Source organism: Sardina pilchardus, chromosome 9, assembly GCF_963854185.1.
Source record: "Sardina pilchardus chromosome 9, fSarPil1.1, whole genome shotgun sequence".
Classification (NCBI taxonomy): Eukaryota; Metazoa; Chordata; class Actinopteri; order Clupeiformes; family Clupeidae; genus Sardina; species Sardina pilchardus.
The window spans coordinates 9,967,632-9,984,748 of NC_085002.1; the positions used below are offsets into that span (position 1 = coordinate 9,967,632).

The 17,117-nt window shown below is 40.9% G+C and overlaps 2 protein-coding genes across 3 annotated transcripts in view; one reads left to right on the forward strand and one right to left on the reverse strand.

Moving 5' to 3' along the window:
* Positions 1-2,583: 2,583 nt before the first annotated feature.
* Positions 2,584-7,000, reverse strand: coq10a (coenzyme Q10A). Its single transcript, XM_062545657.1, has 6 exons — positions 6,830-7,000; positions 6,267-6,409; positions 5,236-5,382; positions 4,548-4,740; positions 3,051-3,152; positions 2,584-2,823 (listed from the first exon to the last, which is right to left on the reverse strand). Exons 2-6 carry the CDS (start codon positions 6,398-6,400, stop codon positions 2,656-2,658), a joined length of 744 nt encoding a protein of 247 aa, XP_062401641.1. The 5' UTR covers positions 6,401-6,409; positions 6,830-7,000; the 3' UTR covers positions 2,584-2,655.
* Positions 7,001-7,516: 516 nt separating this feature from the next.
* Positions 7,517-17,117, forward strand: part of ankrd52a (ankyrin repeat domain 52a) — a 35,082-nt gene continuing 25,481 nt past the window's right edge. For both annotated transcript variants that reach the window (XM_062545659.1, XM_062545660.1), the window contains exons 1-3: positions 7,517-7,668; positions 13,324-13,407; positions 16,712-16,790. In XM_062545659.1, coding sequence (XP_062401643.1) covers positions 7,642-7,668; positions 13,324-13,407; positions 16,712-16,790 — 190 coding nt within the window. In that variant the 5' untranslated portion in view covers positions 7,517-7,641. The remainder of the gene's footprint in view (positions 7,669-13,323; positions 13,408-16,711; positions 16,791-17,117) is intronic.

Below are 17,117 nucleotides of genomic sequence, written 5' to 3' on the forward strand. Positions count from 1 at the left end.
TCTTACCGGCTTAAGGGTTAAAACTGTTTGTAGATATATAGGAAACAAATGAAGAGCTTGAAGTGTTTCCTGTCAACACCTCTGACATGTTTACAACTGGGACAGTGAGTCGTTAAGCTGGTTTACTGCTCTTAAAAAGCATGAATGGCGTGAACGGTTCCCAGTGTTTGACAACGCGTATTGCCATTGCTCTCTTCCACGCTCCCTCTATTGCTATAAATAGGTCTCGTCATGCTTCCAGTAGAATCTAGTTACTTTCAAACTCTTTAAATAGGCTTACACATAGCTTGGCTGCTACATGATATTCTAATGTGTGCCGCAGGTGAAAGAAGAGCATGAATACACATTGCAGCAAAGAGCAATCTGATGTTTCAAATCGACACCTGTCTGGTATATTCAATCAAGGACAGGCCAGATTGAATGACATAAAAACATAGAAAGAGGTTGAACATAGTGGTAAAAACACAACTCATTGCCTGCAGTTTACAGACTAAAAAGATAAGGCAGCTCAACAGAACAGGTCATGTTATTCTAATTCCAATAACAAGACAATACATTAATAATGTTTTGGCATGTATCCTAAATCATCGCAATCAAGTCATTTTCAAAACCTGAACAGAGTGTGACGATGTCAAGAGTGAACCGAACTTGAATCCAAGAGAATACCATAGACTGTACAAGCACAAAATACAGGAGTCCCTGAATCTGTCAATAACACTCTTGGAACAACTTGTTGATTTAGCTGTTTAACATTGTCATAGTTGAATGAGACAAGCTGTAGACAGGAGCATAAATAAAGATACAGAGGACAACCAACGTCCATGCCCAGGATTAAGAATGCTCATCCAGGCCCCAGCCGTTGGGTGACTGGTTGGGGCACCTGCACCGCACGCCGGCGACCCGGGTTCGATTCCCGTCCCGTGGTCCTTTCCGGATCCCGCCCCGATTCTCTCTCCCACTCGCTTCCCGTCATACTCTACTGTCCTGTCCAGTTAAAGGCATAAAAAGCCCCCCCCAAAAAAGAAAAAAAAGAATGCTCATCCATATAAGGAAACGTCTACCTTAGCAAGCCTGTAATGCACAGGGCATGAAACGTGCTCCAATATCTCTCATTCGTCACGTGACCTTCACGGCTATGCAATGACCAACTCATGAAACACAATCATCTTTATTAGCAGCGCATCATCACCACTCATGGCATCCGTCACGTCACATTGCTCACACCTGATAATAGATCAGATAGTGAGTTACCTTTTCAACCTCAGAAACAACAGACAAAACATCCGAGACTCATACAGCATACATATTACACCATTTCCTTTAGAGTACCACAGGAGGACACACAGAGAACAGTGACTTAAGATAAAATATATGTTTTCTCACTTTTTCTCTCACACACATACATGCACGTGCACACACACACACACACACACACACACACACATACATACATACATACATACACACAGACACAAATACAAGAACATAAACACAAACACACGTACACACACACACACACACACACGGCCTTTCTGCAGCAAAACTGGCAAAAATAGAAGCAGATTTTTAAATTCTCTCAAATTGTTGACACTCTTTGGCCATGCAGAACAATAAAAGCAACCAGAAGCACATGTTCACACTACTGCTCTCTGCTTGTAACTTGATTGTGTGGGAAAAAAATAATTATGTGACCTTTTGAACAAGCAGGTTGAACAGTCTTCATGACATGTTGAGACTTTTTACAAGTTGAATAAAAATACAGAATCTTTCACCTTTTACAAAGTGTTATATTTCTGTTAAATAATATATTATGATGATCTAAATTAAAACAAAGACTTAAAAAAAAAACAGTGTAATATTTGTGAAATGTTCTTTTTAATTGTATACTTAATCTGTTATGTATTCATACTCAATGCTTGTGAATCCTTTTAGGCATAAGTTCTTCACAGCTTACACTGAATTGTGCAACAAAGAATTAGGCCACAAGGTAGAACAGAATATTCATGAATTAACTATATCAGAGCAATATGTGTGGAAAAGAGAGTGTTTCAGCTTAGGTGAAGTTATTGCACTTTTGTCTTTATACGCATCTTCTCTCTACTTCCTTCAAGTCCAAGTAGAAATAGGCACATTACCTATGACATTAAGTTTAATGTTAAAATTTAAAAGCCCACACTGAACACAAAGTGTCCAAAAATGTCCATTGTTCAATGCATGCCCAAAACTGAAACCCAGCAAACACCCCAAAAATGTGTGTGTGACTAAAAAAAAGGTTATATATACATTATATATTCACACCTCTTTAAATGTGTCTCAAAAGTTTTTGTCTGCTTCAATAAATAGAACAGCTAAATTACAAGCGTGTGTGGAAGCTACAGTATGGCACCCCTGAAGGGTGATGGACCTTGTCAGACCAGGTAGTCAGCACCGAGCTTGCAGTATCTCCAAAGCCAAAACCGTGATCCAGTCACTTCGCTAGTGTTCACAGCTGCAGCTGCTGTCGACCGGTGGCGTGATGCAGATAGGCAAGAACCATTCACAGAACCCCCAACCTCCTCACACACACATACTCACCCCCCCCCCCCCCCACACACACACACATACACACATCAGCACATGACAGTGCTCATCCTGCTGTAGGTCCCAATGCAGAGCTCACGTTTGGTGGATCTCGTGGAACATGAGTTCTCGGGGGATGCGTGTCTCGGGGCCGTAGATCTTGCCACAGCGGTGCTCGAAGGCGGCCACCATCTGCTTGACGACTTCGTCAAAGAACATGGTAGACAGCTGCGAGTGAATCAAGGAGCGGAACTCGAAGGAGATCTAGGCAACAAGAGTACAAGGTCAGACTAGCAGGGTAGAACACAGAATGGAATGATCTGATATAGAAAGCAGAATCAGGTATATTTGCACAAGTGAGTGCACACAATGACTGTGCTGTGCCGACTCACTTGGCCAAATGAACATAATTCTGATTATACAATGCAGAAAACATCTCTACAAAAATATCCCTGCTTGCTTGTGCTTTAATGACACAGGCCTGCACTTACAGAAAAGTCAACTGTGCATGTTCGGGGATACCCAGGAATACCCGGGCTGAATCTCCATATCGTCTCCAGGTGGTTAAAGAGTCTGCCATCTGAACATATAGCCTATAGGGGGAACAAAAGAAATGTGCACATTATTTATACAGGGTTTACAGTACATGCACTGTTTTTTTCTCATTCGTATTAAACTATTCTGATCTATTCTAATCGGATCAGCAGTTTTATTCCAATCAAAATCATTTTAATGGCACATAAAACTCTTCATAAGGTGAACAGCGCTTCTGTGGCACTCTGAGCAGGTCTAATCGCTTGTAAAACAGCCATAGGAAGTTGCTGTTCGGGGTAGGAACGCTATTCCCCCTTTGGAATCAAAATGGAAAAGAGCTGCTATGCAACAGGAATTCAGAGATCTCTGTCTACACAGACTGTTGGTGCATTCCCTCTATACTGTATCGGAGTTATGTTTTACTTTGTTACAAAAGACGCATAAAGTTTGTTTATTCGCGCTTCTCAAGTGTGGGGGGACCCCTCCGAAAGCAGATCTTCTTTAGTGCTGCTTTAACCTGTTGAGGAATGAATTATTTTCCAAGTTCCTTCTAGAATTCAATGCAAGTTTCAGTGTTCTGTATACAGTCTGTGGGGAAAATCTCGGAGGGTAATTGTCTCATCATAATGCGGAACTCTCAGTTCACCGAACATTCTAATCACATATTTGTGACCGTACCAAAGATCCTTCATTACCAAAGATCCGCTTTAACCAACCCTCTCTGACCGTACCCCTCAACAGGTTTAATAGGCAGAGAACATATCTTTTTATTGTGGTGGATGAGGCTCGCCACAATACTGTTGTCTGGGAAGTGGACCTTAGAACCTCTTTGGAATGCAAATCCTCCTAGAAATTTGGTAGTATCATGATTTTAATGTAGCCTGGCTAACGGAACCATATCTCAAGGAGATGTGGTCTGGGAACCAAACGTTTATTTTCTCATATTTGAGGCATGGTTTACGAATGCCCAGATCTGTTTATTGGGGGCTGCGGATGTCTATCAAATGCGTCTGTGCGTAGTTCATAGTTCATATTATGAATAAGAATGATACGAATTTTATGAATTCATCAAATGTTATCATAAAATAGATAACTGTACTCAAAGTTGGCATGGTTCTCCTGTTACGACATTCCAGAAGAGGAGAAAAATCACCTTTTTCAGCAGTGTGGACAACGGGAATGATTGATAACGTGTTGAATCCTCACCGAGTTTAAGAGTCTAAACTTACGTTTTTCTGTGAAATGTGTTCAAGATTTGAAAGTGTGTAGACTGTATACTGTCGAATTAATCGAAAACGTGACATCCAAAATTTAACCCGAATATTTGTTTATCGTGGATAGGACACAGGATATCAATCAAATGCCCTTTAGTTTAAATTGTGAACCCTAAATATGTCAGGAACAGTGTTCATAGTGGTAGTTGCTGAAAAACTCTCAGCATGCGCAATGCGTACCTTGACCAGGTGAGGCCGGACGTTAGTGATCATGGATGTGTATCTCTCCACTACAGGAGGGAACCCCACTTCCAGCTGGGCCTTGGCGTGACTGGCCCTCTTCATAATGGTCTGGGACTTCTTGCACCAGGGGACAAAGTGCTTATAGTCATCCACATTGGACACCACTTCATACATCTCCTGCATGGAGTAACTGGGGAAAATGAAGGAAAACACTTAAATCAACACTTGTAAGATGTCTTTTTTTTTGCCTTCATTTTAGGGTCATGGTAACTGACGCTTCAGAATAGTAATACGTTTATTTTATATAGCGCCTTTCTCAAATCCAAGGTCGCTTTACATAGTAAGGAGAAAACAGTACAAACAAAGAAGACACAAGAAAATACAACAATGAGAATACAAAAAACAGGCAAACAATGCAACAAAGAGTACTACGAATACTATGGATGACATAGCCCCATTACAAAAACCACCATGTCACCATAACCCAAGGGTTAAACTCCTTAAAAGTGAATGTAGGAAGACTACAAGTAAATGGTGCAAAAATAAACTTCAGATCTACTATCAAATCCATAAAGGAATGCTCTGCATATAACACCCCTAATCGGTAATAGTTGACGCAGAGATACAAAGAACACATTGAGGGCTACGGAGCTCCTGGAGTACATTTAAGTAGTAGCCTACTTACCCAATAATTCTGCGCTCTGAGTACTGTTTCCTTTTATTGGTCAGACTGAATAAGGTTCGGCTTGAAGGTATGGGTACTGGGTTTCTGTCAAAATGGTACCACAATCTGGGGTGTCTTGTCATAAGGATGCCGCATGATGCTAGGTACCTGAGGGAGGAGACCATGGCTTTAAGTTAAACGACTATACTGTACAGGAGACATAGGCATTAGACCAAGTTTAGCCCTAAATAGAAAATAATGAATTGGTGAGGTGTGTTTGGAATAGATGAATCCAAATAATCACCCCATGCATCCAAACATTGTCTCTAGAAGTTTTCAGGGGAGTAGCACACTGTTATGTAGAGCAACCCCTCTTCTCTCTTTGTTGAATTGAGCTTGGGATCATTCCATTGTCTAGGATGTGTTTTGCAAATGCAGACAAATACATAGACTAACCAAACCCATAACAGTTATCAGGATTTGGGTGATTAATGACATTGCCACCCTATTCATCAACGTTTAAGTGACCATATTTAGGCAAACTGAGAATTACCTGATACTCTCCAAAAAACAAATACAACCCATTATGTAAAAGAAGTTTGGAGCGATTTAGGAATAGTTTCAGTAGGCCTATATCAAATCTCACTAACTAGACCATTGAGTTCATAGACAGGTTTAGTCCATATGTATATTATTATGTCTATGGTTGAGTCCCTTGACATGTCGAAACGTAGGTTGTTGGTGCACAAGAAAACTAAACTACACAGAACAGAACAAACAACATAAAACCATTTACAACATAAAATCATTTATGATTCTTTCACAAAGCCAAGCAACACTACAGCTCTGTTTACAACAATTAAAGTTGAAGTTAATGTTACCTGAATAGTAGGCTATGCAGTCAGCCTAACAGATTAGTTAACCTTACCGTTAGTGCTACTTTCATAACATTCGCTAACGTCATGGTTGTGTACCGTTTAGGATGGTTAACATTTACAAATGAGGGTCAAACAACAAGGTTGTTTCTAAGTTTTCGACCATTACTTGCTCACCTGATTGGTTGTTTCCGTAGTACCCTTGAGCTTGCAGATGTGGAATGGGTCGAGCCAAGTGTCACAATTTCAATAAAATCACTGAATGTTCGTACTCCCATCGGTAGCCGACGAGCGGCTAGAGAAACAGCCATCGAGCTGACCTGACCCAACAATAATGTCTAGTAATGTTTCAAGTAAAATTAGCTTGCTGTAACGTTAACGTACAGCTAGCTTGACAAGTTGGCCAAACTCTGGTGATACCTTAGCTAGTTGTCGCTAGCTAGCTCCAGCCGCCTTCGGGGTCAATGGGTGGTGGTTAACAAGCAACTGTTATCTAGCTAGCATTACACTGCGATTCGTCACGTTAAATAAACTAGCCACATATTTGACTAGGAAAGCATTTGTTCGACATGTGCATCTATTAAGCCTGTCTGAAAGTAACTGCCAAGCAGCATGCACACTTAAAACAGGTTCGATAAACTAACGCCGACCAGCTAGTTAGCTACCATTTAGCCAACTGACATAGCTCATTTCACGTTAACAAAGATCCATCAACCGTCTCTGGTTATAAAAGAGGTTACCAGACATCATTTCTCCATCCTATGGTTTTGTAATCCAAACAAGACCACCTGCTAGTCCAAAGGATTTGCAAGTGAAGTTGTATTATGTAACAGGTCAACTCGAACGCACAGTGCTGGTTCTTATGTGTTTAACGTTAGTGTATTGCCGTTCCTGTCATTGCAGGGAATGTAGCTTAGCTTAGCAGATAGCACTGGCAGGGTCGTGGCTGAAGGAGCGCCACACGTCATATCGAACTATCGCGAGAAAATAAGTATCAGAATTCTGCAAGAATTCTATTTTATTTTTTTTTTTAAAAATCGTATAGTATTGTAACATTGTACAGTTATAAAATTGTCCAATCATAAAATTGCACAATAACGGCAAATGCTGTATGTTTGCCTGGACGGAAATCTTCATGACATATTTCGGTCGGCAAAATCCTACACTTACACCCCCCCACACACACACACACACACAGACACACACACACACACACACACAAAAACCAGACAAAACCTTGATTACAAATTGTGCCAGTCATGTAGAAAAATCTAAATCCGTGGCGTGTGCTTATTTGTATGATCTTGCGGCGTCACCCCGCAACCACCACGTGCCGCTGTTTCCTCATCCTTTCAATGCCGTACTGCCGCCGTTCCTGTAGGTGGATACAGCTCAACGCACTGCCTGTCTATCAGAGCAATAAACAACGCCGAACCACACACGGACACAGAGCTATCCCTTCCCCTAAAATTATCATAATCAAACAAAAATATCCCTGTTACCTCTCTACCCAATCCTAATGAAGGAGCTTCGCCCTGACTGACCAAGGGAGATGGGAATACTAAATATAACCGACCAGGTAGGTCAAATAGCTAATGTTAGCAAGCTAAGGTTACATATCGCTGCTTTCTTTATCCTGTTTTCCAAATGAGGGCGGGTTTGATTGCTAGCTACCATAGCGTTACAGGGCCTAATCTAGCTAACTGGCCTCATGATCCGTGTATAAAGCAATGCATTTTGAACAACCTACCATGATTCTGTTTAGCAGTGCAAGTCTAATGGCGAAGAAGGCATACATTGCAGAACAACTTGGTATCTTGGATGGACAGCTATAATTTGCATTGTAGTGTCGTATTGAACTACGACATCCCAGCAAACAATTAACGTTCTGCTAACTTTCACTAACGTTAGCTTTTGGTTCCCCTATGGTTCGTTTTTCAGCAACCTACTAATAACGTTTAGAGAACGTTATCTCCAGGTTGTCAAAACAAATAACGTTCCCCTAACGTTTTTACAACTAAAGAAAAAAACGTTATATTCTGGTTGAATCCCAGCAAGCAAATAACGTTAGCCGCTGGTTCTCCTGTGGTTAGTTTATCAGTAACCTTCTAATACCCTGGAGAGAACGTTAGCTCCAGGTTATCAAAGTTTCCCGAACGTTATTACAACTAAAGAAAAAAACGTTATATTCTGGTTGCATTTCTCTTTTCACACATCGTTGCTACTTAGTTGTTTTTAGGTATCTTATTTGTATAACCATCGGTATTCTCTGGTTATGTGCGTGGGGTTGATTGATGAAAATCGCCCCAGAGTTTCTATGAGTTTCCAATTGAACACGGCCAGCAGCCACACTGCAAAGTCGGAATAATTTGTTGCAAAATCGACATATAGCCGTATTCTATTCTTCCCCCCTCTGTTGGATTGATATTCGGCCGACCAAAGCCAGCCCAGCTAAAGGGGCCAGCGCGAGAAGCTAGGTTGAGAAACTTCCATCTCGGGTCCGTACTGGGGTGTTGGTGTTTAAGCAGACTCAACCTCGCTAACTTTAAGACATTTGGATAACACAGAGATAAAGTTACTCACGTAGGCTGGCTGTATGGTATCGATCACATTCTTCACATCGTTCTCCATGCACTTGTTCCATTAAGTCCAACAGCCTTTTAAAAACACTGTACAGGGTAAACCGGGTGGAAGAGCTAGCTAGCCATAGTCCCAGGCAGGCACACAACGATTTCATGCTAACTAATCTGACGAATAGTTTTGAATTAATCCATAATCGATTAGAGTGGCACCTGAAATGCATTCATGTTTTTAAAGCTTTATTTGTTATGAAAATATGATGATGAGGACTCCAATGAATTCTTTCTCAAACGTTGAGACTGCATCTTAAACAGCACAATGTTCCCGGGGGAGAATTGTTTTATATTAACACGTAGTCCAAGTTATAGCCTATGTTACTGTGCTGTTCACTCAGCCTATCCCACAATTCCCAGTCCCAATTTAAAACAAAATAAACCAAAATCCATCATAATTCTGAACCGAGGACTTTTAATGGCATACGATGCAATAAAAACAGCCTGTTTTGAATGTTGAAACAGTGTGTTAGGCTAGCGCCTGCTCTGCTTATGTTTTGATCTGACTAATCGTTTATTATAGGAAAAGACACCGTAGACAAGAAAGTATTAGACCTAACCGCATTTAAATACTTAGCTGACACTCAATTAAGAGAACAAGCCGAATTCGTCGTAGTTCAGCAAGCATCTCCTGGTAAGTGATTTTCATGTGTGTAGTAGCCTAACCTATGATGTCATTGCCTTAGTCCTCAGAGACGTTCGCTCTCCCAGCTTGCAAATATGTCGCCGCAGTCGGCAAGTGTACAGCGGAGCCATGCCTCGATGTCATGATAATTCTACATATTTTTTCCCCCTTTACACTTTGTTGCTGGGAGGTTAGGGGAACGTTAATGCAACCAAATATAGTAAAGTTCCCTAAAGGGTAGGAGAACGTTCTGCTAACCAAAATAAACAACCAGAAAAAAACGTAGTATTTTCGTCAAGAAAACTTTCCTGGGGAACCTTGTGGCAACTTTCGCAACTTTCAGGCAACGTTTTCCTAACCAGGAAAAAAACGTTCTAAAAACGTTCTCCTAACCAGAAATTGTTAGCTGGGATGGTGCTAATGTTACCGTGCTTCGTAGCACGCCCCGATGAGCTTGCTACCTAGCTTAACTGCATACTTAGATACTTGGACTCATAAACACACAGTTATTCTCACATCCACTTCATTTCTGCAAAAGGTTCTAATGAAAATGCTCTAATTAAGGTTTTTATTATGTGGATTGCAGAGTGAATGAATCTGCGACGCTCAACAACGTCAGCTAACATTAGCGCCCGTTTCAGTTTTTGCCAGTAGATGCAGCTAACTTAGATAGCTAACACAGAATATGAAGCAATCTAAACACATCTTGTAGCAAGATTTCCCTACGGCTAGAACAGCAAACGTAGATTTTTGTAGATCAGTGGCTTCAACGTTTATTTGCACGGCTGGCGTTGACGAATTGGTTATTTGAAATGTTGCTAAGAGATTGCCTGCTGATATTTTGAGGCTCATACTGGACATACTGGACGAATGCTGGTACATTTCAGCGTTAACGTTACCGTACACTAGTTCTACCTTGTCTAGTGGTAGCGATATCGCTTTAGCTAGCTACATAATTTGGCTTCGTTGATGGGCTATTCCAGGCGTACGAGCTATTTTATAATGTCACGCAGTATTAAGGTTAGCGACATTACCACCTTGGCGTTAATGTATACTGGTGTAAATAATATGCACACCAGCATAGTGTGTCGCCAACATGACAATGGTTGCTGAGTGTAGCTAGCTGCAGGTAACTAACAATACTGAACGAGTGACTGTTATCGCCGGTTGACATTTTCCCCTTTAATTTATTGCACGATTTAACAGCAACTGAGTTATGTACCCTTGTTCGTTCAGATACACCGTTAGTTCGAGCAGAATTTATGATTACCTGGGCGTGTAACCTACTAGTTCACCGTCAGTTTAATGCGCTTTAGTCTTTTTTATGTTCTCTTCTAAACTTTACATATGCATCTAGCATGTGCACTTGAAAAAGCAAAGTTCAGAAAAGAAAGGAAGATAGACTGCATGAAAATTACACGTCGTCGTCCTTCCTGTCCCCTTAACCCTCTGAAATGATACATTTGCAAGTAAAGTAGGCTAATATAGGCACTAACCCTATGGCCATTATCACACGGGTTGAATAGCCACAGCAATAACCGTCATTCATCAGGATTGAAACAATGAATTGAACCCTGATGATGGCTATTATATAAGGGGAAATTCAGGATGCGATGTGCATCATGTAGATTTAGCAAAGTTCAGAAAAGAAAGGAAGATAGACTGCATGAAAATTACACGTCGTCGTCCTTCCTGTCCCCTTAACCCTCTGAAATGATACATTTGCAAGCATCAGATACAAGCAATTGCAATTGGTAGCTAAAGACATGTTAATGAGGCCTCCAGCACATGGGGGGGAATGTCTCTCCTGGTTATTATGGCCTAGTATCATAGCTAAGCTAGCCTACATCAGAAGTCTCCCATACCAGCAAATGATTGAATGAAATTGCCATCATAAAGTTGTGTGCTCTTTATTGCATTGTTGTCAATCAATCATACAGTTGTGGTCATATGTTTACATACACATGCTAAAGTTGACTAAAAAGAGGTATAAAAAATAATATTTTGGAAATTGATCTTTATGTGTTTGTGTTATGTGTATTTTTATTTTTTTTTAAATGGGGAAAGCTCCAACCTTTTAAGGACACACATTTTCTTTGTGAATATTGTTTCAATAAATGTTCTTCCTTAAAATACAGTGGCCACAAGTATACCTACCCCTATGTTAAATTCCCATTGAGGCATGTCATGGATCCAGGATACTATGCATCCTTGGCCTTTTTTTGTATGTTTTTTTTAGCTAACCTACTAGCTGGTTTGATTTGCATTGAGCTCAATTTTAAAGAAAGCGGGGGAATCCCAAAACCTATGTCCTCCACAAAGTTTCATGAAAGCTAGTTGTTAAGCTAGTTTGTTTTTGCATAATCTTGACAGACAGACAAATGATAGCACTGAGCAAAGCATTAGGCCTTATGAAAATATGTGTACATATTATTGCTGGAAATATAATTAAAATCACAAAAATTACTCCTCCGCAAAATGAAAGATAAGCATATTAGCATGCATGTAGCTTACATGCAAACTTAAAATAAATTGTACAATTGTGTGATATGCATATGAAAATCTGATATCAAATGGGGCAGCCAGTATTTAAAGTACTGCTTGTAGAAAAGTTTAGTTGATGATATGTGCCATATTGTATTGTATTGTTTGCGATAAACCGATTTATTTCCCGAATTATTTCCCATGACAAGGATTTGTCATTCTTTGATGTTAATAATAAAGTTGATTACGTGTACATACGACGTGGTCTGCTCATGTGGAATAAAAACAAGCATGACAGAAGTCAGAGTTCAAATTGTAGGCCGGGAGGATGAGAATAGAATAATAGAATAAGTCTTTAATTGTCCACCTGGGTGGAAAGTTGTCTTTGGCTCACCAGAACACAGAATAAACAAAAACATTTAATTAGAGTTAATTGCTAATAATTAGATTTATTTTTACTTTTGGGTCAGTGTTTGTGCATGGCTCTGAAGACTGTTACGTGACCTGTGGCCAAAGCAATAGTGGTGAATGGTATGATTCACACTCATTTATAGAGTTACACACAAAACCATGACCAAATATCATGTGATGTATCATCATATCATCTGTATCGCCCTATTGTCTATCTCTGTTAGTGTGTACAATGTTTGCTCATTAAGTTATCAATTAAAGGAGATGTAGATTGAGTATAGCATAAGCAGAATGTTTTGAACCAAACCAGTGTTTTGTAAAAATCTGAATGGTGAAGTTGTAAAGCCCAGCACTCTGACCAGGCTTTTTATTTTAGCCATGCAAATCTCAAGCTCGTTCCCTTACACCGCGTTCACTGTCTACGTCCGTCAACGGATCTCGGAATGCCTGTCTGCCGTATGTATATTTGCATACACGCTATCTGATTGGCTGATGGATCCGTCGCTGCCGGAAAAGTTGAAAATTTCTCAACTTTTTTTGACGGAGGCAGCGGAGCTGAAGGAACGGACGGACCCACAATTCATTTTGAGTCCGCCCCATGCAAAGTCAATGAGATCCGTTGACGGACGTGGACAGTGTGAACATGGTGTTAGCAGTGTTGGTAAGGACATGGATAACCACAACCCTGCCTCCATGAATGCATCCCTTCTTTCAGTCTGGTTTAAGCAGCCTGTCCCCTCTGTATCTCAAGAGCTGAATACTGGGATAGCTCCTTTCTCTCTAGGCCTGTGTAAATGAATGGACTTCCCACATCAGTTGCATTTACATTTACAGTGCATTTACAGTGTAAAATTGCCATTATTAGGGTGAGAGGCATGTTAAATGGTCTTCTAGTGATGTCAGTGATTTAAATAAAATATGAAAATCATGTACCGGTACAGTCTGGTCATCCATGCTGTGGCCTGAAAAGAGTTCCAGCTGAGTTGTTCTAGATTTCTCACCTGGCTAATAGGTACCTGGCTAACAGGTAGCTTCCGATGTACAAACGGCTCAATGTTAATTCTGCTCTTGTTTCTTTCAGACACCTCTGGTCCAGGCTATATTTAGCCGAAATGTAGAAGAAGTGAAGTTTTTGTTGCACAAGAAAGAAGAAGTCAATGCACTGGTAAGAGAATGATCTTGGTATTTTTCTGCCTTTTGTGGCTGACGGTGTGTGGTTGTGTTTGAAGAGCTGCTGAATGTTGTTAAGTGCCTCAGATGCTGCATTTGGCAAGCAGGACTGATTTCTAACAATTGCAGGCTCCTTCTGTGAGTGTTTATTGAGCTTAGGGCCCTGGGTGCTTGTTGCTGCTTTTTCATCCACATCTTTCGCCCTTTTCATAACTAGCCATTTTCATAGGACTCAAAGCCCATATGATGTCTAAGCCACAACATGGTGCTCTTAAAGCAATGGTCTAGTGAACTTACAGCCCAGGGCCTATTTATGGATGATAACAAGTTCAAACTTTGTTTTGGCAGCAAAATGATGTTAATGGCAGGAGTTTTGAGCCACGCTGTTGTGCCTTCTTGCAGTGCTTTGTAGATTTGGGTGAATGTCACAATGCAAACATGCATCACATTCAGATCTCCTCAACACTGCAAAAATCAGATGGGCCCACTGATTTGACACTTCCGGAACATGACCCAGGGCAATGCGCTGCCTTCAAAAACAGTCCTTTATAACATCTCTGTATTGTAAGTTTACAATACTTCAACTTCTTTATAGGGACCCTCCACACTGCCATCAAAGTGTATGGCTATTTTAAGCCTTGACCGTGGTTTGAAAATAGCGATTTATTTTGACATGGCTTTAAACCTGCTGCTACAGGCTATAAGCCATTTAGTTGCTAATTCAGTCCACGATTCAGCTCAAAACTCCACTGAATAGCATAATTTTGCTCCAAACGAAAGTTTGAACCCGTTATATCATCCATAAATTGACCCTAAATTGTGCATACACCAGACTATCCCTTTAAGAAGCTTACCTGCACGTTGTGTGGGACCTGAAGGGAGCGGGCCGACTAGCTAGCTAGCCAGCCAGCGAGCATTTACAACTGCAGGCATGTTGCCAAATAGGGATGGTAGTCCAATATGTTCACATTTCCAAAGCTCTGTCTCTCCTGACCTCTTGCCTCTCTGATCTCTTAACTCTCTAATCTGCCCAACTGCTCGCTGACAGGATTAGCAGATCCGCTCTTGCATTCTGTGTTTTCATACATCCCTCTGCTAATTACACTCACTCTCACCTGTTTCACTCACACAGATACAGACACCGCAAGATGCACACACAAATTAATCCCAACTGAGGCAAAGAAACTGACTATTCTTGTATGGGTGACAAGACCATGTAGATCTTTTTTGTCATGTTTTTTCAATTGCGTGTCATTTCTAAATGTTAAATTTAAGTATTAAAATAACCTCAATGGACCATATTCTGCACATATTATTGTGCCATGATAAATTGTGAGGTTGCCTATTTGACAAACTAGTCGCCACTGAATGACTTTGTTACTGGGTAGTGGTGTAATGACAGGATTTGACATCTAGTCCATTTAAAAGTCAGTGCGAGTCAATTAGTGTAACACGTGCTTCAGGAGAGTTTCCTGAAGTCGGACATTGTGAGGAGATTGCGCCCTGATCGTGTGACACCGTATCCCGAAACTGTCCCTCCCCTATTCTGAGTAGCACTCTCACACTGACCAGTAGCCAGACTAAGTAGCTTAATGAGATTGGTCTTTTGGCAGCAAATAGTTTCAGGCTGACAGTGCCTGGAATGCGAAAGCCACTTCTTCAACCTGACGTCAGGTATTCATGATGCTGAAGTTTCCTTTAGGCCTATTTGGTTTTATGCATTGTATGTTTATATTCATATGTATTGAATGCAAGTACCGATGCCATGACGTGGCATTGCCATACGTAGCAATTTCACTGGGTCCAAACAAATCAATGTAGTGATGACCATAGCTGTGGATTTCTTAATAATATTACTATGGCAGTAGTGTATTTTTTTACACTGTAGGAATCATATACTTCATCACATTCATACCAACACAATCAAACTTGTGACTAGGGAGTTTTATTTTAGCATGGTTTTCCTCCTGCGTTCAACTTCACTATGTGCGTTTAAAATCCTTAAATTCACTGATGTGACTTGCCTTTACTTTTGTGGTAAAACTTCACTCATCTAACAGCTAACAGCTGCTAGTATTTGATGAGATGTGAAATATTAGTATTACACCTGACATGAAATCTGTATCATGTGGCTAAGTTGCTTCCTAGCAGGTAACACGTGTTTAAACCGCTATATCCTACAATTAGAAAAATGTTGAGGCCAAAATGATGCCACACGTCTACATGTAATGCTGTCGACGCCAATTCGAAGGTTTGTTTAGATCCAGTGAAACTGCAGTCATGGAAACTGTACGTCACACTTTGGCACTCTGTTGCATCTTGGAAAGGATTCAAAGGCCCTAAAAGATTGTCAGAGAGCAAAGTCAGGCAGTACGTGTTCTGTGCATGAGATAAAGAGGTTTGTGCTGTAGGACCTTGCTCATTGTACAAATTTATTTTGCCAATTGTTCTGCCCCACCCTTAGGCAGCTCTTTGGGGAGAACAGTCCCCCACTGTCAACATCAGTGACATAAAACAGCTTTAAATCCACCAAATCTATGGGAATTTATTAGCTTAATGACATATAAATCAACTGAAACCCTAAATCTAGATGACAAACAGTCGTCAAAAGGCTACAGAGATGCTGTATTAGAGCCAGAAAGACCAGTAGTTCCCCCAAGCCAGAAGCCTCTCCCTCTGCCACAGGAGCCTGGAGAATTGAGCTGTTGCCTTGCCAACCAGTCAGGTGCACCTCACCTGGCAGCCAGGTGTAGCGCAGCCTGGATGGAGCAACAGAAAGAGGGGTGGAAGAGCAAAGAAAGGCTGCTGTAACATTTAGTTCATATTATAATGGGTGGTTCTGTAATCGGGTCCATCCACCCCTCTGTGTGTACGTGTCTGCTCACACAATGTAGAAAGTGCTAGCGCACTGAATTTGTATGTACTACATTTTGGTTCTTTTACACGGCCATCTGGATCCAGCTCAGAATGCAAATGTTGGAATTTGGTTTAACTCTGGGTGTCAGGGCCAGGGTGAAGGTCATCAGTTGTCTGACTGATCTCACTGTTCATCATTTGAATTGGGGTCCATTGTGTATTCCCAGGATTAAAAAAAAGGGAAAATCAGAGCTTTGTACTGATCTCATCTCTCTCCCTTTAGAGAACAATGCTAGTTAACGTTAGTCACTACGCCACCATTTCACCCATCCAAAATGAATCAAAAGTAGTAGATGGCAGTTGAAAGGCAGCGTTTAAAGTGGACAGTAGGGCCACAAATGAAAGCCCCGGGACTGAAATGGCTGTGCTCTCTGTTTGTGCAGGACCAAGAGCGCCGCACCCCCCTGCATGCTGCTGCCTGTATGGGAGATGTTCACATCCTGGACCTCCTCATCAAGTCAGGTAGGCTGATGCACTGACTGTGTTCACAATGGTGATGCCACTATACAGTTAAGCCCCAAATGATTCATGCCCATGCGAAATTTTGATTTATTTTGATCTTTTGTTTGACCAATAGCCTTCCTCGGTTTGAAAATAAATTCAAGACAAAATGCAATACATTATGCTGGAGATGTAAATGTAAAAACTACGTCTGTCTTTTCTTGGTTAAATAAGACATTTGATTAAATCCAAATTTGCCGATTCTAGGAATAATTATGGGTTGATAACTGTGCTTTCGATTCCATTGTGTTCAGTATGACTAACACTGGGCTTCTTTCGTGATCATTC

What these genes read in the sequence shown, in the direction of transcription:
- coq10a (XM_062545657.1), bottom strand. Translation starts at nt 6,400, where the DNA reads ATGGCTGTTTCTCTAGCCGCTCGTCGGCTACCGATGGGAGTACGAACA. An exon ending in TCCGGCCTCACCTGGTCAAG is followed by an intron (nt 3,153 to 4,547) that starts GTACGCATTGCG and finishes TTCCCCCTATAG; the next exon opens with GCTATATGTTCAGATGGCAG. An exon ending in CATGCACAGTTGACTTTTCT is followed by an intron (nt 2,824 to 3,050) that starts GTAAGTGCAGGC and finishes CTTGTTGCCTAG; the next exon opens with ATCTCCTTCGAGTTCCGCTC.